The sequence below is a fragment of the Fonsecaea erecta genome (assembly GCF_001651985.1).
Source record: "Fonsecaea erecta strain CBS 125763 chromosome Unknown Scaff2, whole genome shotgun sequence".
NCBI lineage: Eukaryota > Fungi > Ascomycota > Eurotiomycetes > Chaetothyriales > Herpotrichiellaceae > Fonsecaea > Fonsecaea erecta.
The window spans coordinates 3,782,252-3,801,818 of record NW_017387245.1 but is presented as its reverse complement, the minus strand read 5'-3'; the positions used below and the strand labels follow the sequence as shown (position 1 = coordinate 3,801,818).

The 19,567-nt window shown below is 52.6% G+C and overlaps 6 protein-coding genes across 6 annotated transcripts; 2 read left to right on the top strand and 4 right to left on the bottom strand.

The window, feature by feature from the left end:
* Positions 1-3,194: 3,194 nt before the first annotated feature.
* AYL99_03114 (hypothetical protein) lies at positions 3,195-4,679 on the bottom strand (the record flags this gene model as incomplete). The annotated part of the gene is made up of 3 exons (XM_018834630.1): positions 3,195-3,561; positions 3,612-4,035; positions 4,598-4,679. 3 exons carry the CDS (start codon positions 4,677-4,679, stop codon positions 3,195-3,197), a joined length of 873 nt encoding a protein of 290 aa, XP_018697254.1.
* Positions 4,680-7,273: 2,594 nt separating this feature from the next.
* AYL99_03113 (hypothetical protein) lies at positions 7,274-8,413 on the bottom strand (the record flags this gene model as incomplete). The annotated part of the gene is made up of 3 exons (XM_018834629.1): positions 7,274-7,704; positions 7,764-8,261; positions 8,311-8,413. 3 exons carry the CDS (start codon positions 8,411-8,413, stop codon positions 7,274-7,276), a joined length of 1,032 nt encoding a protein of 343 aa, XP_018697253.1.
* A 340-nt stretch (positions 8,414-8,753) lies between these two features.
* On the top strand, positions 8,754-10,141 carry AYL99_03112 (hypothetical protein; the record flags this gene model as incomplete). The annotated part of the gene is made up of 2 exons (XM_018834628.1): positions 8,754-9,065; positions 9,116-10,141. 2 exons carry the CDS (start codon positions 8,754-8,756, stop codon positions 10,139-10,141), a joined length of 1,338 nt encoding a protein of 445 aa, XP_018697252.1.
* A 662-nt stretch (positions 10,142-10,803) lies between these two features.
* On the bottom strand, positions 10,804-11,907 carry AYL99_03111 (hypothetical protein; the record flags this gene model as incomplete). The annotated part of the gene is made up of 1 exon (XM_018834627.1): positions 10,804-11,907. The coding sequence occupies one exon, from the start codon at positions 11,905-11,907 to the stop codon at positions 10,804-10,806; it is 1,104 nt and encodes a 367-aa protein (XP_018697251.1).
* A 906-nt stretch (positions 11,908-12,813) lies between these two features.
* On the bottom strand, positions 12,814-14,510 carry AYL99_03110 (hypothetical protein; the record flags this gene model as incomplete). Its single annotated transcript, XM_018834626.1, has 5 exons — positions 12,814-13,324; positions 13,384-13,932; positions 13,989-14,076; positions 14,127-14,222; positions 14,441-14,510. 5 exons carry the CDS (start codon positions 14,508-14,510, stop codon positions 12,814-12,816), a joined length of 1,314 nt encoding a protein of 437 aa, XP_018697250.1.
* A 2,978-nt stretch (positions 14,511-17,488) lies between these two features.
* Positions 17,489-18,909, top strand: AYL99_03109 (hypothetical protein; the record flags this gene model as incomplete). The annotated part of the gene is made up of 3 exons (XM_018834625.1): positions 17,489-17,688; positions 17,810-18,824; positions 18,907-18,909. The coding sequence occupies 3 exons, from the start codon at positions 17,489-17,491 to the stop codon at positions 18,907-18,909; spliced, it is 1,218 nt and encodes a 405-aa protein (XP_018697249.1).
* Positions 18,910-19,567: the final 658 nt, after the last annotated feature.

Here is a 19,567-nt window from a genome sequence, read left to right as displayed (position 1 = left end):
AAAACTTGTGAAATGAGGGCTGTAGCTCAAATGCGAAATGTACGGGAGCTGTGATGGCACGGCACACGGAAGAAGAGAGTGTCCAGAATGTTTGGATTGCAAGTGATCCAAGACACCAAGCTGAAGATGAAGAGAGAGAGAGAGAGAGAGAGGTTGCACCGAAAGCCTACATTGACAAAGGCTGACGCTGATCGCTCAGAAAGCGTTCAAGTTTGATTTGGGAATTTTTTGTTTTGGCACTGATTGGGGGAGACTTCGACGAGAAATGGTATGAGTAGGCATTGATTACTATCCTGCACCAATTGATAGATCCTCTGTACTTTTCAAAGGCATTGCTTCGTTGCCTGTGGGCGTCCCTCAGAGGAATGCCGGCAACGGGCCGGTAGGGGACAAGAGGACTTTCACCGCCAAAAAGCATTTGTATGCACATCCGAACTGTGCAGTCAGCATCTTCGACTATGAAACCCCCCCAACACCGGAGTCGAGCCTTTCTTGCAGATCGTGAGCGAAAAGAAGAGACATAACTACATAATGACTCCTACCGGCGTTGGGTGCCGCTATTGGGTGTAAGTGCGCTCCGCGATAACTTCATATCACGGCTAGCACTGATACAGCAGATTGACCGTTTTGCAAGACTGGACGTAAGCATGGTTAGTTATAACCGTAAACGCCGTGCAATATATCACCTCCGTTATATAATTCAACTATTCAAATGGCCAGACTCCCATGAAACTCGATATAAAGGAAGGCGAATGGCTCTAGATGGCTTAGGTATTGTCAGAAACGCTCGGATCAAGAAAAGCGGCTATGATAAGATCCGTCTCGTCATCCTGATGTTTGCTGTACTAAATTAGTGTATGATCGTTTTATCTGACTACGTTGGGAGAGATTAAAGAAAGTAGGAAAGGAGGGAGGAGAGAATCAACTTCATCGTCGTACCTTGCGAACGTGAATTGTACCGATAGACCAGAGTTAGGTTCTCGAGTTCCAACTTCTCTTCTGGCGTTACTTCGAGTCTCGACACTAAGTCCGGACCAAAATATTTTCCCAGAACAGTTCCTATAAACTCGATCACCTATAGCTCAAAGTAGCGTGGAAAAAAGCCGGCAGTGGCCTGATCAAGTAGACATAATCCGCCCCATAGATCGATCATAAAGTTACGTGGCGCCAGGTCCATATGGTAAAGGTATAGGTTATCCTCGCGAATATGTGTTTTTCTTCAGAAGAAGGACAATCTTTCGTTTAGATAAGTCTCTAGCTCTTGGACGTGATGAAATGCAGTTCCGGAGCCACTCTCCGACCATAGAGAGTGGTGTGCTTCTCCCCTAGAGATAGGGCCCGGGAACTTGCTCGATATCGAGTTGATCGCGTTAACAGCCGCGACGATACGTATGAGCATTCTAGGTTGCTCCTAGCCCATCTGCTCATGTGTCACTCCCTCGATATACTCCATTACGAGGTATCCTATCTTCCAAAAAAGCGCATCTGGTCTCTCGAAGAAGTGATACCCCGTGGAGTGCGCAAAACGTCCCGATTGACCTGTTTGAACGCAATCTACTGCGCACTTACCTCTTGTAGCGTCACACCAAGTCCGAACTTCACAACAAAACCATCTGACACTCGTATAACTTTGCGACCAGTCGACTTATGGCTCAGCAGCGACAGCTAGAGGACTCTATATTGTTGACAGAGACGCACAATATCGTCGTCATTATAAGGTGAAGAATCCATAGGCAGAGATGGGTAAAAGCTATGGATTGAATGTCAGATCTGGGAATGCTGCAGGAGATGTTGGAAAAAGGTCCTGGCGCTAAGATACAACTAACTGACTCGGCGGCTGGATTAGGAAAGGTTTGCGGGTCTGTCACGGGTGGAAACTTTACCCACTCGACATCTTTCGCATAGCGCCCAATCTTGCGGCCCCACAACATGTTCTCAGCCAGAGTATGATACTCGCCGGTGGCCTCAAAGCCTAGGAAATCGCGGAGAGTATACCCGATAGCGTACGGGCCATCGAATTAGACATTCGATACCACATGGCAGGATTGCCCAAGCCATCACCACAATGTCCCTTGTCAGGAACTAGGAGGATACGTAAGGAGGCACACGCAACGCGTCAAAGACGTCCCGGCGGGACCATCCTCAGGACTCGAAGAGAGAGACGTAGAATCATCCCATGCGCCAAGGTCCGTGAGAAATTAAGCACCCGCACTGCGACACGCCGCGCCCTCGACACTCAGTTCTCCTTGAGGGACATGGAAATGGTATCGATGAAGGGCTAGAGTTCCCGGCGGTATCTTATTAGGTTCCTCTGTAAGAGGGCACCTGTTAACACCGTGATTAGTACCGGCAACTATGCAGACCTTCCATTTAAGATCGGTGTGTTCAGATTAAGGTGAACGTATCGGGCCACAGTAGTAGGTAAATATCCATACATCGCCGTCGCCCATATCTGCTGCTACGTTAGTTGCTCTGGCCTGGAGGAACTATCTTGCTCCCTGGGAAGGAGTTCAAGGGGCCATAGAATACGGAACTCCAAGCTGGCGATTGGTTTGCACCATACAGATGGTATTAGAACATTTCGTTTTGATGTATTTCCTCATTATATTTTGCCATACTTTAAGATCGCCACTTCTAGAGGGTGATTAATACAGCCTTGTTCGTCATTTTGAGTCGTTTAGTACCACTGTGGCAACCATTAGATTCCTAATTTTGCCCGGCGATTCCCTAGATCTAGTGAATCTCGAGAGGATGCCGAGGGAATATTCATTCCAAGATTCAAAGTTGACCCATTCGCGCTATCCTAATATGGTTGGAGGAGAAGTATGCTAATCATGAATCAGGGCGTAGATCTCTTCCGGTACCATTCCACCATTCTGGAGCAGCACCCCCTCCAGCTCAATGTAAAGAGCCGTGTTTTGTTCAAGGCTGCCAAGGGGGCCAGCATTGACGTCCAATCTTTGAGCTAAAACCTCACGGGCGACGAGACTGGAGTCCAAATACAACAGTTTCATTAAATCCACAATCGAGGAATGCCAGAGCAACTTCAAACGACGTCTGTCCGCACGCCCCCTCAGAATCGTGTGCAACTGCGATTTGGTAAGCTGTCTTCCTGCTTCCCCTAGTTTTAGTCACGCAGCTAACTTTGGGGCGTTTGGCGGTAGAATACCCACCATCCTGTCTGTCACTCGTACTTAAGATCGATTTTGTTTCCCAGTATCCATGGCTCGTCCAATCTCAGTGCTCAAAGATCTCGTATTAGGTGCCTGCATTTCCTCAACGATTCTTTCCAAGTTTGAGTTCAGCTCAGCCAGGTGCTTGGAGAAGTCTGACGCCAATAATGTGGCAACTTGCTTGAGCTTGTCATGACTGTCGAGCTGCTGATTGACCAAACTTCCCATCTTGGCGCCCAAGTCGTTCAAGGACTGCAAGACAGACGTGTTCTGACTGCTGAAAGCTGCATGGTTGGAATCAAGCTTCTCAGTCACGGCAGAAAAATTGTTCGAAATAGATATCCAGGCCTGTTCGTGTTGTTTGATCAACGATTCCTCGGATGCGAGCCTAATCGTGTGAGACCGCATGTGTTTCTATTACAGGATAGGAAAACTTACGAATGCAGATAGAGGAGATGACAGAAAGAGAGCGTAATACTCGAAGTATGGGTCACAATCACAGGCCGGACCTTCTTGAGCTCCGACGAGAAGAAAAGTGCCCAGGACAACTTGGACCACGTGCCCCGGGTGTACCCTTGCGGGATACTCTTACCAAGCGTAGGATCGTGTTGTGCCAACCTCTCGGTGAAGCTTCTCACAACCTTGAGGCAGAAATCCGCTTGTGCAGCTAGCGCCGTCGCCACTGTTGTGACTTCGTTGTTGGCCGCAGAAGTGTTACCGGGGATACTTCCCGCGCCCTGAACAATGTTTTGAACTGCGTCCAACTCTTTATTAACCTCTTGATACTCTGTCGCAGCCCCTCCGTGGTCTTTCAAGGCACCACAAATCGATTTGAAGGCACCGACGCCGGTGATGAAGTCTCCTGAGTGGGGTGATGCTAATTAGCTTTTGTCCCTTCTGGGCGGGAGCTTTCGTTCACGCTGCAAAGATGGATCGTACCTATCGAGAAACCAAATGGCACCAGCCTAGTGGCATACCAGATTTCCTGGGAGCTTGTAATTAATTCCGGGCAGAGCAAAAGGTCCACTGAAGAACTAATGAAGGGTAGGTGAAGGATTAGGCTGGGAGAGCATGTTTATAAGGCTGTGACTCGAGCCTTAGCAACTCCTGCAGCAAGCCTGAACGGGCACAAGGCATGCGCTGACAGATCAATTCTGTTCTTCTTGCACACATCTGGGCTACTGGCTGGCTACTAGCTATTACTGGCCTTCTTGGAAGCTTTTGGTGGGGGAATCAGCTGCCACCGCCACCAGTCATATTTTTGCATTCAGCTGCGAGTACTTAAGCCCGAGAGCGACGTTACAGCGACAGCCTTGCGCAATAGAGCAAACTTCGTTGTTTCCGATCTGCATTCCTCAGTTAGTCACCATTCAGACGGGTTTGAGAAAGGAAGCCGGGGCTTCTGCACCCGGTGCGTGACCCACTACGCCTCAAATACTTGTCGACGCGGCCAAATGATACCAAATACGACTCAAGAGCCCGCTCCCCGGAGATTTTCGAAGCCATGGCTCAGTCGACAGCATCTTCTTGGTGCCCAGATCTATTCACGTCTTCCGTGTATATTGGCGGCCGCGTTACACGTCTGCCTCTGAGGCAAAATAGTGAGGAAGTTTGAGAATATGAATACTCCAGGATCGAGCCTCAGATGCGTGGTGCATTATGCTTACCCCCTGTCGAGATCAGCAAGTTGAAAAGCACCGATCGATCTGCAAATACCTCCGTTCCTTACAAAGCAGGACCCTTCCGCCCACCAACCACATATAAGCGGCCGGGCCTTTTTCGGCGGTACAAGAGCCTTTGGAGAACCCTTCCTAGTTGCTGTGGATGGGCTTTGGGGTCGAATACATTGTGGGCAGCAGAGCAGCTGTGGCCTTCTGGTGGCGCCGAGGAAAGCCGGCCCGTTCCCTCATCTCCTCGGTCTTTTGATTGTGCTGTCATCCTCCAGTGATGATGTCCATCAAAAGTTGCATCTCATCTTCACCAGCTTCCAGATTCTCTTCATAGCTTTGACCAAGACTTGCGACTGGGAACTTGTGAAAGCAATGAGAAACAGGACACTCAATAACAGGTTTGTCGGACGGGTCAGGATCTCGAAGCGAATCGCCGTTGTGATTGCGTTGCGCGAGTATAAATAAGGACACCCTTTTTCGGGAATGCTGAGACTTACAGGTGACTAACAGTCTCTGGGATCGTGGCCATCATCGGCATCTATAGCTGCACGGCGAAATTGGAGAATGGCAGAGTCATCTTCACTCCAGTCTGTTGGACGCCGGTCAGCTTTGCCGCCCTGGCCGTGTGGATCTTGTCGTGGGCCTGGGTACGTTGGTGCTGGCTTCCTAACCCAACTCAACGCTCCATGGGGGCATTTGTCGCTACATTGATATTGCTATTATGTGTGTAACACCTGCTGCTGCACCGGCTTCGACTTATAGAAGTATGCCGTTGATCCATATCCAGCGGTGTAGTGAGGAAGGACGGCAGCAATGGACCCACCAGAGATCAGGCTCCGCGACAAGCACCTTCACGGAAGCATTTGAGGAAGACAGACGACATCTCCGGGCTGGTCACTGGCGGCGATGCCGCGATCCCTCGTGTTTGGAGGACGTGGTTACTCGCCGGCAGATCAAGCTCGACGCTCCTCGACTTGGAGAAGCTTGACTTAAAATGGGGTATGCGATTCACACGCGCTGTTGGCTAACACTTTCATACAAATACAGCATAGCTACATGCCAGACCTAAAATTAGCTTGAGAACGATTTTTCCCCTCTCCGGCTGCTCTACTGGTTGGCTTCATCCAACCCCAGCCTTTCTCAAAGCGGAAGCCTTCGTTTGCTGTTTCGGGGGCAGAACCCGCGGTGTACTTGATTTGAAGAGTAGCTGATGACCAGCATGTGACCGCCTGGCCTGGCCTGGCCTGGCCGCTTGCTTATGTTTATACGAGCTCGTATGCAACGTCCTGCAAGGCCACCTACGGGGCTGAAATATGTGCTGGCTAAACTCCCTAACCTGCACCTGTATTAGGGTAGCAAGTTCATGATGAAACATAATATTAAATACCCGCCAAATTCCTTCTGAAGCTTTTGTGGCTTTCCTGGGCTGTTATAGAGAGCAACCCACCAACCAAGTAACCAACCTGTGACAATAGCCCCCATTGATCCTGAATACCTCCGACAACGGCAATCCCGTGCCATTGTCCCCACGATGCGTCTCATCGCCCTCCTCACCATCGCCCTCACGACGGCAGGCTTTGTTGAAGCATCTTGCAAGACACGCAACGACTGCCCAGGTGACCAAGTCTGCTCTCGTACGTTTTTCTTTCTTCCTCTTCCTCCTCCTGCACCACCACACACCCTGTTTCATTGTGAACATCCTCTCTCGCACACAATTAACATGTGACCACTGGGGTCCAGAATGCCCGGCACAGGAATCCCTTGAGTTTGCCTGCGTCGAGCCCACGAGTTCAATCTGTGCCGGCAGGGGGAACTGTGAAGGCGGGGGCTCCTGCGATGTCTGTGGGAACCCAGGGGATTTCTCGAGACTGACCCCCTGCTCCGAGAATGAATTGTAACGGGAGAGAGAGAGAGAGAGAGAGAGAGAGAGTTTGGAACATAGGGAACCGAACTGTTGCCTGCCATATTTGCGGCAGCGGATGGGATTCTTCACAGGCTGGGCTATAGTAGTGGCAAGCAACACTATCCAGCACCCCGGAAAAAGCGGCCAAACAACGTCTCAGGGTCACGATGAAGGGGCTTGGTACATAATAGTACCCGTGAAAATACGCATGTGGCGAAAAGTAGAGGAAGATAACTCAGACTGGTGGTCAGCACCAGCAGGCTGTTCGGACGGTCCACTCTTCTCGATGGGTCCAGGTACATATGCCGCACACTCTTTATGTGGCCCAATATCCATTTGCAGGACACTGCATTGATGGCGATATTGCAATCCCCGTGCGTGATCCCACTAGCTCAGTGAAAGAATTTGCGAGGTTGCAGGTGGACATCCTGCTTGGTGAAGTTCGCGGAGCTGAAGGCGCTCCAGGACCAACATGCAATACCATCATCAACAGCATGTAGGTTGGGAATGTTTAGGTGGACTCCTCCTCACACTCTTTTCTTCCGGCCGCGTCTGGCTGCACGGCGGCGATGTGTCTTTTGTCTGGCATTGATACTGGTGGATGTGGTGGACTGCGGTCGGTTCAGGGAAGACAGCCTGTCATACTCTTGAAGGGTCCAGTCAAACATATTGTCATAAACGAAACCGTTGCGGCGAAAAAGACGGTCAAACAAACGCCGAAGGTACTTGTAATTTGGACGGTCCTGATTTCCCAATCCACGAACGTAGTTCATGTAGGTTGCAAATTCTGGGGGTAAACCATCGCAGAGCACATCCACAGAGGTTGTCTGCTTGCACTCCAGGACTAGCCGGTCTGCGTCCTCCTTGGGGCATTGCAAGTGTTCCCAGGGAAGGCTCCCGGACAGAAAGTACACGGCCATATAACCCAGTGACTCAAGGTCGTCACGTGGTGATTGAACTGCAATCAAGGATCTTTAGCCGTAGGATCAACAATGCAAGCAAGTACCAGAGACTCACCGCTTCTGAAATGAGCATTGATGCTGGCATAGTCGCGCGTGCCTACTAACTGAAGGATGGGGGGGTCTGTATCGCTGCGTGAGACGTCTTGATCGCTGGTAGCACGGTGAGGAGTGGCGAGTCCAAGATCTGTCATGAAGACAGTGTTGCCTTGTCTCCCAGTCCCCAGCAGGAAGTTGTCAGGTTTGATATCACGATGAAGATAGCCCGCTGTGTGAAGCGTCTGCACCCGGCAGAGAAGTTGATCCATCAGCATCAATGTGGTTTTCAGCGAAAGTCTCTTGTTACAGTATCGGAAGAGATCTTCGAGGCTGGGTCCCAGTAGCTGGAAGACTAAGACCTCATAGTCGTCACGGAACCCGTGCCAGTAGACTTCAGGCATGCCCGGTCGTCCACGGAGAGACTCATAGATGTCGGCTTCTTCCCCCAGGTGTGAATGCATCACTGAATTGTGTTCGAGCTTGATGGCCACCTCCTGACCCGTAGAGACGTTCCGTCCTGTGCAACCCGTTAATACCTTGCTAGTGAAAGGGCATAACCGACATACCAATGTACACTCTTCCAAAAGTGCCTGAGCCTAACGGTTGACAGATCTGGTAGCGTCCGCCTAGACGAATCTCAAGGACCCGTTGGACAAAGGGGTCTTCCATGATGTCGGTGAGGAAGCAGTCTGATGATCGTCTCCAGTCTCGTTGTGAAAGCCGTGAAGTCGTGTTTGATCGTGTTTGTTTGATGTGTTGACATGGAGTGACACAGAATTTCGGCTGACATTCCATCTGCAGTTGCTGGCATGCACCACCACCACCACCACCGCTGGAGCAACGAGGCACTTCGCAGGAATCCGGACCGTCTCATGCTGGAATGTTGCTTGCTACCGTCGGTGAGCTGCTCATGTCGACTTGCATCGCTTCGCTTTGCGGCCACCGCATGGACGCTCTCAGCCGTCCCGATTTCCATTTGTCCTAGCCAGCGGTGACATTTTCTTTCAGCATGGAGCCTGCTCTTCACCGCCCACGCCCAATCAGTGAATCAGACCGTAGGGGGTCGTCGGAGGTCCCATCTGCTGGGAAGAGACATAAAAGAACATCCTGTTCCGGCCGTCTGACTCCAGGCTTCTGGAACCGCTTGTCCTCAATCCGCCTGACGCGAAGAGCGCTGGACGAATTCGACCGCAGATTTTCAGTGCGAAAGAAGAGTTTGTTCAAGCGACCTACCAGCGTCAAACCACTCTCTGAACCTGGAACCCTCCGTCTAGAGCGCTTTTCAAGACACGGCGGCCCTGATTTGACCCATCTTCGAGGAGTACGTACCATCTATACGCATGCTGGTGTCTAAACTAATGGGTAATATAGTTTACCATCAAGGACGCACGAGACTACACCATGAGCCCATCCCGTGCAGGCAGAAAGCCGGAATCCATACCGGATGGAGGTGATGACCGCCGGAAGAGCAAATCTACCTACGACGCCAATTTTGAGCAAAACATGATTGATAGTGGAATCTACCCAGCAGGCTATCAGCACGATGACACACAGGAGCAGCTAGAACCGAAAAATATCGACGAAATACGAAGGACTCTGCGGGAACCCCGGGCTTCTCTCTGCGAATCACAGTTCTCTGTCCATGCTTTCCGGGATTTTCGTATACAGCTTGTAAGAGCGCGTGATGAAGCGAAAGCACGGGCTGAAATTCTGTCTGTCGTTGCCGGTGAGAAAGGAAAGGAGCATTATAACGCGTCAGATCGGCTATTCAACAACTTGGAACCCTTGGATAAACACCTACCAACTCCAAAACCGGACTTCTATGATGGTGCTCAACCTAGTTCTATCCTTCCTACTGTCCGGTACGAACTCAAAGACTATATCGTTCCATGCACCAACACGTCGCTACCAGCCGCACCTAACTTCTTCGTGGAGGCCAAGGGTCTTAGCGGCCGTCCTGATGTCGGGACGCGTCAGGCCTGCTACGATGGAGCGCTTGGGGCTCGAGTAATGTATTGCCTTCAAAACTACAAACTACCCGAGGCAAATTACGATGGCAACGCTTACAGCTTCTCGTGCACGTGGTACGATGGCTTCCTGAGATTGTACGCACACTATCCATCGCCGCCCACGACTCCTGATCAACCACAAAGATATCATATGACACGGTTGGCCGGATACGATATGACAAACGATGCCCATTCTTTCAGAGAAGGAGCAGCTGCCTTTCGCAATCTACGCGATCACGCCAAAACCGTCCGAGACAAGTTCATCAAGGAGGTAAATCAACGAGTGGCAACTGGTCATCAGGAGACTAGCCAGGCGAGTCCCGCTGGGTCCGTTTCAGAGCTCCAAGACCGATCTGAAGTTTCAGCAGACGACCCTCCCGCAGAGTAAGTAGACCACTGTCAAAACGTGCGAGACGAGACACTGTCTCTGCGGTGAGTGGTCGAAGGCGTGGCCAGCACACACACACACAAACAGAGAGAGAGAGAGAAAGAGAGAAAGAGAAAGAGGGAGAGAAAGAGAGGGAGAGAAAGAGAGGGAGAGAGAAAGAGTTCTGAATAATCACAGGAATGTTGAATTGGGGGATCTGGCTCCAAAAGAAAGATCGGAAAACAAACGATGACGGAGGACCTCCAGTTATTGTCTCAAGGTATTCTTCAGCTTTGGGGTTTGTTCGACAACGGTTGACGTGTAATACCATGGATGGTTCCTGTCCTGCCCCTAATGGCCTGATGGCACCGATCAATCTGCTCTAGCTTGTTGTCTCCGTCGTCGGCACAGGCGTTCTATACATCTGTGCTCCCTCCCCGCCTTTCTTTCGCGCGTTGGCATTTCATTTCTGTCGACAGTCTCCTCGTGATAAAGACGTGTGTGCATGTGTGTTTTCTGTATACCCGACCACGTCTCTACTCCCCCAGGGTCTTCAAACTCCCTATAGACCAACCTTCGTAGCGACTGATCCCCTCGGAGAAAGAAGACGATGCAGGCGGGGATGCAAAGCACCCCCCACATATACCATCATTAGCCTCTTTCCCCGTCCTGGAAGTTTTCCACTAGTCCGCGTGTCCGGCTTCTTGGAGCCTCAGCCTCGCCAGATCCGCCGGCGTGGTGGGCTCCCTGCCCAACAACCACTCCAAAACGCCCGGGTTGCCCAGCAAGCCCCGGCTGTTGTAGTAGAGCAACATGCGCTCCGGGGCGTCTCTGTACGTCTGGTCCACATCGTCGTCGTCGTCGTCGCTGGCGGCGGGGGAGCCCCAGGTCATCCGGACGAACGCATCGGCGGCCTGCTCCAGCGGAAGGCGCTTGATGTCGACGCGCCGGCCCAGCACGGCCACGACGGCGTCGGCGTACGCCGCGGTGGTCATCGGTCGGGTGCTCACGAGCTGGTACGTGGCGAAGAAATGGCGCGCGCGCTCGCGCACGACCTTGACGGCGACCTCGGCGTGGTCGCGCAGCGCGGTGAAGGACATGGGCACGGCCGGGTTGAACGGCGCCGTGAAGGTTACCGGGTCCTTCTGCTTCTGCTGCTGCTGGCTCAGCAGCTGGCCGAGGAAGTTGTCCATGAAGATGCTCGGCTGCAGCACCGTGTACGCCAATCCGGACTCGCCCAGGTACTCCTCGACCTGCCGCTTCTGGTCGTGGTGCAGCAACTTGCTGGCCTCCGGGTGCAGGGCGGAGCTGAAGATGAAGTGGACGGACGCTAAATACAAGTCCACTTCTCTTTTCCCCTCCTGCTCCGCCTCCTCCTCCTGCTCCTTTTGCTGCTGCTTCTGCCATCGTCGACGACGATGACGAGACTCGGCCACGACAGCGTCGACCATGTTCATGCCCATGGTGACCTCGTACGGGTGGAAGGGCGGGCCGACGTAGAAGACGGTGTCCGCGCCAGCCACGACCGCGGCGCACTCCCGGGCCACCTGGAGGTCGGCACGCACGACCTGGGCGGCGGGATACTGCTCGGCGAGCCGGGCGCGCGACGTCTCCGAGTGGACGACCAGGCGGAGTTTCGCGTGTGGGTCTGGTGACGATGAGGCGGAGGACCGTCCCTCATACAGCAGCGGGATGATCTGGCTGCACTGCCTGCCGCTGGCGCAGGTCAGGACAATGAGTCCCGACTCGGTGCCCGGGACTGGGCTGGTGTCCGTCACGGAGTCCATTTCTCCTTGCTGTTGTGTTGAGTGGGTGTATCGATTGGGAATAGTCGGCGAGATGGCGTGTCGTAGTCGTTAGAATGGGATGGTTCATTCAAGCCTTGGGGGACCTAATAGTTGATGTACCGAGCATAATTTCGCCACACCTGTGACGAGACGTTGTGTAGTAGAGACCAGACCAGATCAGGCGGACGGATGCATAATATTATATATTATATGGCTATCTTAGATGACACATGATAAGAACCACGTACATACTCGCATCGCTTCGGCGACCGACACGAGGTACATGTGTATGTCGATCTTGTGGATCATCAACGTCCCTCCCCCTGTAATGCATCTGTAAAATACCGTAAGTTAACCCTAAGTGCCTAGGCTCTAATAGGTGCCGTAGTGATAATACTGTAGACTCTATCTATTAGGGGGTGCGCCAGGGCGAGACGTGACTATAACTAAGCGAAAAACCCTCGGCACGTGATGCGACGAAGAAGAGCCAATCGGATGCGAATGCTCTTTCAGGCCAATCAGATCCGCGGCTTTTTCGACAAAGTTGCCTGCTATATAACTATTCTGTTTCGCTTCGAAACACTCCCAGTTCATCATGACGGGGGCGACCAGTTAACCTGTCCTTGGTCCATCCCTCAGCTCTAGCGGCGATCTCTATTAAGAGGCAGGAAAAAAAAAAGTGAACACGTGTAATCATATTTCGGTGGTGCTGCCGACGTCACTCAGCAACAAGCCCAAAAGAACACTAACTCACTCACTCGCTCGCTCACTACCTAGACCAACAGTGGGCGGTACATCTCGTATCATATCATATCTCAAAACAGCCATCCCACACAGAAAATCCCCGAAATCACCCAGCAGCAAAATATGCCATCGCTGGCCCCCTTGTCCTATATCATATATCCATCATGAGTACATCTCGTCGATTTCCGCCGTGTAGTCCGTCCCTAGTTGGTCGTATGTCTCCGGCTTCGTGGCAAAGATACTCGAGAGAGCGTCCCGGAGCTCGAAATCTTCCATGACCGCCCCAAATCCATAACAGCGGACTTTACTTCTGATGGACTCAATCATTCCCAAGACATCCTCCCTGGTCAGACTGGCGTAGTTGCGATGGCCCTTGAGTGATTGTAGAGCCATGATGGGAGTGACTTGGCCACTGGGGATGGCGCTGCCTTTGAGCGTCTGGCTCAGATTGAGTAAGTTGTTCAAAATCTGGACCGACTCTGCATCTGGCACTTTGTGTTCGTAGGTCGGCACCAAGCCGCCGTCTTCTGCAGGAACGCGCGCGATGTGGCTTGGGGGTGGGCAGGTCGCCATCAAGGCGTGCCCAGAAAATAGCGCCTCGTCTTCAGTGTTGGGGGAGTCCGCCGACCGCCGGACAAGATACTCCTCGTGATCACGACACGTCTGCTCCAGCCTGGAACCATGTGGTTAGTCTCAACAAGCGGAGATATGCATGACGGTAGGACCACTCACTTCAAGATGAAATCAATGCCCAACTGCGGTTCTCGCTCGAAAATGCCCGGCATGTCTGGTATGACACCTTCTTCCGTTTTAATTCCAAACTCCTGGACCTCCGGTCCGTGAGACGAACTGGCGTAGTGAGTTGTCCCTGGCGAGTGACCGGACACGCTCAAAGAGCCACCGTTGAGATATGCTTGAGGGGAATAGCCGCTTGTGACAGAACCAGGACCGGTTACGACCGTTCCATAACCTATCGATCTGGGTCCGACGGATGGCGCCGTGAGGGTGCTCACGGACGGAGGCGTCATCGAATTCTCCTCCCGCTTCGGTTTTAACGCCAGCATAGCTTTTCGGTTCTCGAGTTCGTTTTCGAATGCAATTCCCCGAGACGTGAGGACCTCTCTCAACGCCAAGTTCTCCCGTTGCTGGTTCTCAATCAATAGCTTTTGCTGCTGTATGGTACCGTCACGTGTTTCTTGCTCGAAGATGAAAACTTCGCGCAGACGTGCGAGTTCCATTTCCAGGGCCTTGATGTAATTCTCTTTGCGTTCCCGATGCGTTCTGATAGACCATCACCTTAGCAGATAGCTCACGGGGCATAAACGGACACCGCTTACCTCTGAGCCTGACGATTGAGCTCCTGTCGTCGTGTTTGTGCTGGTTTACTGTCTGGTTTCGGTCCTCTTCTCTTGGCGGGTTGCCCGTCTAGCTGTGGTCAGCTTTGAATCGGAACCTGTGATACCAGGGATGCTTACCTCTGGTAATCCTTTTCTGCATCCCGCCAAATCCCTTGAGAAAGCCCATGTTCACGGTGCCGCCGGGGGTTTTTGCATCGCTGGGAACTCCATTGTCTATTGTCGATCCCTAGTTAGCCACTGAACGGGCAGGATTCAACAAAACCAAGATTAGTCTTGTGCAATTGACTCGAGCGCCCCTTCACGACGTCTGCAAATTGACCAGCCGAGTTACTGCTGCAACAGCATATGAAGTTCAGAGTACTCGAGTAAAGTTCATCATCGACCACCCATAAACCTAGCAAGTAGAGAAAAAGCAGACTGCAGGGACTCACGGTAGGAAGGGCCAGGCGTGTAGTCTTGACCTGCCCAAGTCGACGGGTCCATGTCGGGAGATTGTTGCATGTTAGGACGGACCCAAGTCGGGATGCGCTGATATGATAACAAATAGGCCGGCTCCAACAACCCCGCCGCGACAATAAGGTCAGTCAATAAATTTGCAATCCGCGAGAGTGGAAAAAAACGGGGGTAAACTCCTGGACTCTGGGGTGCGATTCGGAATTGGGCGAAGCCGGTCAGAGTCAGTCGAGGAGGGGAGGCGCAGTTTCTTGTTTTCGGAAAGGCGACGCAATCGTTTACACCAGAAGGGAAAGTAAACGACAATGACGAGGAAATCGGGTTGGGGATCTGGCAGTTAGCATGTCGTGCTGAGACTAAAGATGAGACAAGGGTGGAATTGCGCCCTGAAAAGCCAGTGTGGACGCTGCAGGAACTGGATGGAGGGGTCGAGCGCGCGAGGCGATATTTTTATGGCGGGACAAGATTGCTGATCGTGGTAGGGATAATCTGTGTGACGGTTCGGTCGCAGGTTTGCTGGCGAGAGCGATCCGCAGGTCGACGACGGACCGACAGCAATCGTCGTTAATGATGGCAGAAAAGACGTGTTCGAAAGTTGTGAAAGGTGGAGTGAGAAAGACGTTGAAAGATGATGCTGAAGCGGCGTGATTGAGCAGGAGGCGGAACCGGGTTCGATGCGAAGCCAGCCCACTGAAATTCGAGACCGGGAAGCACAGAGGACAAAGGACCCTGAGTAGGGCGACTCGTCCGCTGCTTTAGAGGAGGGATGGCGCAGGGGACGTCGAGACTCGTGGTCTCTCGATGCGACAGCAGCCAATTGGCCAGTTGGCTGGCGGGATGGTGTAGCGTTGCGTGTAAGTATACCTAGGTTGGAGGGTCTATATCGCCGCACCTGGGGGGGCGGTGGGTGCCCTTGAAGCGGCGGATCCAGGCACGGAGGGCTGGCAGCAGTTCCCCTTGCAGGGGCTGCTGAGGGGTCTTTGGGGGATGGGAGGGCGATGGCTGTCGGAGGATGGTTAGATAGTGGGTTGGAGCGTTACACGATGGGGAGACGACGCAGGACGGACGCGAGCTGTGCAACCTGTGTTCACGATCGGATGCGCAGATGGCTTGATTAAGTAGCCAGGCAGGTCGTCGGTCAGTCGATGATCGATGAGGTTTGTGGAAGAGTGGAAGCAGAGGCAAAGTGCTTTTTCCTTATCCTGTTCGTCTTTTCTCTTTCTCTTTCTCCCTCTCTCTCTCTGTGTGTCAGCAGCCGAATCCGAATCCGGTGAGAAAAAGCCACAACTCTCTCGATCAGTCCATTTCTCAGGCACAGCCCCCAGTGACAGTTCCAAGTTGTTGTATACTGTCAGCACTTGAGCCTAGAGCCTTGGACAGAGCCCAGCAGCACCTGGTCATTCGTTCATCCGGGTGTTAGTAAGGCTACCCGGAGACCCACGGCGGATAGGCACCATTGCGTCAATGGTGCCCGCTAAATGATCCCCCAAGAGGCTAGTGACGCCTACGACAAGTCCCCGGGTACTCACTGAGGTCAGGTGCTTGTTGGCCCCCAGACGAGACCCTGGGATAATCACTTAGCCCAGAAGCCGCATCGGCATATAATAACAGAAATCAGGACAGACCTTGGGAGACATCTTTGACCATGAATGACTGACGGATCCGGTGGACTCTGGGCAGCTCCAATACTTGATCCCAGCAGCGGTGCCACGGCTCAATCTCCAGCCTTTGCACAGACGTCGACATCCCATATGTGGCATCTCGTGAATCAGAATGCACTTTCCAGCTGCCTGTTGCCTTCAACCACCCATTCAAAATCCCTGCGTCTCTCAGATTCTGTGTTCGCTTTCGACCCCTTTTCGCGCCGTGTCAATCTAGCACTTTGCTGCCAACTTCCTTGGACCGCGTTCTGTTGCACCAACTTTGTTGTGCAACATTTCCCACCTTTCATCCCCGTGCGGCACGGCCATCAAGGTCTGGTGCAAATAATTACCAGAAGTGGTTGTTCTGTGCCATCAAGCCATGCTCTGGAGGCTCTGGGTTCTTTGCGAGACTGCAGCCGAAATCAATGTGACATGTCGGCTTGGGTATCCGGGCATTGGACCGACCCCATCGCCGTATCTGAAATCAGCACTGCATGGCTCTCGGTAAGTGGAAGTTGTGAAAGAGCGGCACGGGTGATCTTCCATCATCTCAGAGTTGTTCGTTTGGATTTTTTCCTGCAACGTTGTCCAAAGCTTAGCACGCAGCATACAAGTACTTGGAGGTGCTCTCAGCCCCGTAGAGCGCATTGGGACTCAGTGTCAAGCGCAACTCTGCCGAGTTGATGCCATGGACTCAGATGCTCGTTGTTCTGTGACCGTAGTCCTTGAACGACAAGGACACGTTCCGAGAAGTCGCTCTCGGCGCTCTTAGCTCAGAGACACAGTGTACTCAATACCCCTTTCAACCGAAGCGTTTTCGAGCAGGAGCAATGGGGGTGGTGGAAAAGAAGTGAATTGAAGGGGAAATCGAAGCATCTCGGCAGCGAGCTGCTGATTGACGAACTGGGGACAGTACTCAACATAAACCCGTGATGTGCTAAATCGACTCAACTGCGACATAGGAAGGTCTCTAGGGGTAGGTATATAAATTGCCAACAGGAGGCATGCGGCTGACAAGGTGGTGGGACACTGATTCAGACACACATGGCATCCCATACTACACGCATCGCGCTTATCCATTGCCTACCAGATGATCGTCGTCATGGTCATGATTGGTGGATTGGCTTTGTCGGTCCGCAGTCTTGATCTGGGTGTAATAATTTGGAATTCCAACATACGCCCACGAAAGAAAACCCAACACGTTGCTGCACCAACAACTTCACTCGTTCACATTCCTTCCTCGAGGACCGTGGATCGGCGCTTTTCGTCAGTGACGCGGGACCCTACTATACGCTACCCTCGTCAGCAGTCGTTTGGCTTCCCTCACCTCTAACCCTCTTCCCACTGACCGAAAATGGGCAAAAGTCGAATGTTGTTCCTACAATGGAAACGGTTGACAACGAACTCCTAGTCCACATCAATGCCCCCAGCACCGCTCAAGATGACAGACGCTACGTCTCCATCGCACAACACGTTCTGGACTTCAGGTCGGCTGTGATCACTAGAGTATCTGGCGCCAGTCCGCCCTCGCTCCTCTCTCCTCCCCAGGGTGACGACGACCACGGAGCATTCATTGATACTAGGTTGGTGTTTAGCGTCTGCAGTTTTGGCAAGTGTGACTTTCGATCGGAAAATCCCAGCGCATATGCATTTGTCTCGCGACATTGCGTTTGTATTGCTACAGGAAAACTTACTGTGAGACAGGAGATCCTTCTCGCCTCAACCAGAACTGCCTCGTCCGAGTACTGCCCCCGAACTGACCTCAAGCGGCGACCCGCCCAGATTAGCTCGAACGAGGACGGGTCGCCGACGTGCCTTCTCTGAGACTTCTTCTATCAGCAACTCCTTTCCCGCCCGTGGCACGCAAGGTGTCGAGAATATATCTGCCACCGTGTCACAGCTTCCGCCTGGAGCAGCCCCGGCCGAACCTCTATTGGCTTCCACAAATAGCGAGCGAAGACGGAAGAAGCCACGGACAGAAATTGGGTATAGCGAGGCTGAGTGCGTCGATCGGTCTGCAGCCATAGCTTCTGACGGCGACGAGACAGATTCCACAGAGTCTGTGACGTCGTCTCAGCTAAGGGCCTATGGTCTATCGGGAGTGGCAACGCACAGGCCTGAACCAGCAGAAACTCGCTGTGTGATCGATCTGACAAGCCCAGTCGATGCTAGTCCTGATGCTCGTCAAGTGGAGGTGAACAGCTACCGATCTCCAGCCTCGCCAATTGCCAGTCGCGCCGAGCCTGCTCCTCCTCTCCAGCAGGTTGACCATCAGATACGACTCCTCCCTGTGGAAATCCGGCCCCCGTATCCTCTGGGGGGACGCTCGAAGTTTACGACGCATATCACCAAGACCTTGAAGAAGCTGGCCCACGGGGAGGCCTCCTTGCTCAAGCATTTCCGGCCGGCATTCGTTTGTCGAGACGTCCGAGTTCTTGAGCGGGGATATTGGCAATTTTGGATCCAAATCGCAGAGGAGAGCGTTGTGAGAGAATCAAGACAACATAAGCGGGCCACACTGAAGCTTCTAGGGTCTACTGCACGCAAGAAACGCAATGACTCTGTGATTGTGCTGGATCTCCAGAGCCCCAATCATGCTCTGTGGACCGAGGATGAATTCCTGCAGTTCTGGAAGAACATGACCTTGGTCATTGAATCAGGCAAGGTGGGATGGGCGACACGTATGACTAAGGAGTTGGAAGATGCCAGTCTCTGGAAGGTCAGAGCATTCACATGGGGGGAGATGCTCGGCCATATTTGGATGTTGTTTTTGGTTCTTTCGGATAGGCTGACGGGGAAAGTAGCGATGGAATGGATCTCTGGGGATGGTGCAGTGGTTGTGGGCATGTCAAATGGCAAACATCAGTCTGGGATGTGGACGAGAAAGGGGCCAGAAGGGGCACGAGGTGTCTGGGGGCTGGCTTGAGGCTGGTTTAATCAATGTATTTTTATGATTTACAGAATGGTAGTTTGTCATTACGACTCGTTCTCCTCATCAGCCAAGGCTGGTGCTTCGGCATACGAAGTAGGACCTCGTAGGTGTGGATAATATGGACGGTTGAACCTCATGGTCCGGTTCGGCGTTGGAAGGGCTAGAGCCGGCGAGGCGGGACAGTCGGACTGGGTGGGATGATGGGATGATTGGACGCAGCATCCAACATGCAACATGCAGCATGCAGCATGCAGCCATGTTTTTCCACCTGCAAACTGCGCTCGCGGAAACCCACGACAAGAAAATCGCATGTGAAAGATTCCTGTGGCCTCGTCCATTGTCCATTGCGTTGCTCTCCTCTGTTGACTTGCTTCAGACATTGCGAAAAGTCTATCGTACACACTGTCTTTGTCTTCACCTCGTCTCGCTCGCTTCACCCTCATGACTACCGCCTCTTGCCGCACCCGCCCGTTCTGCAGCCCCGAGTCAACGCTTCCCAACAGATCGTCCAACGGTTTCTGAGGCCTGAC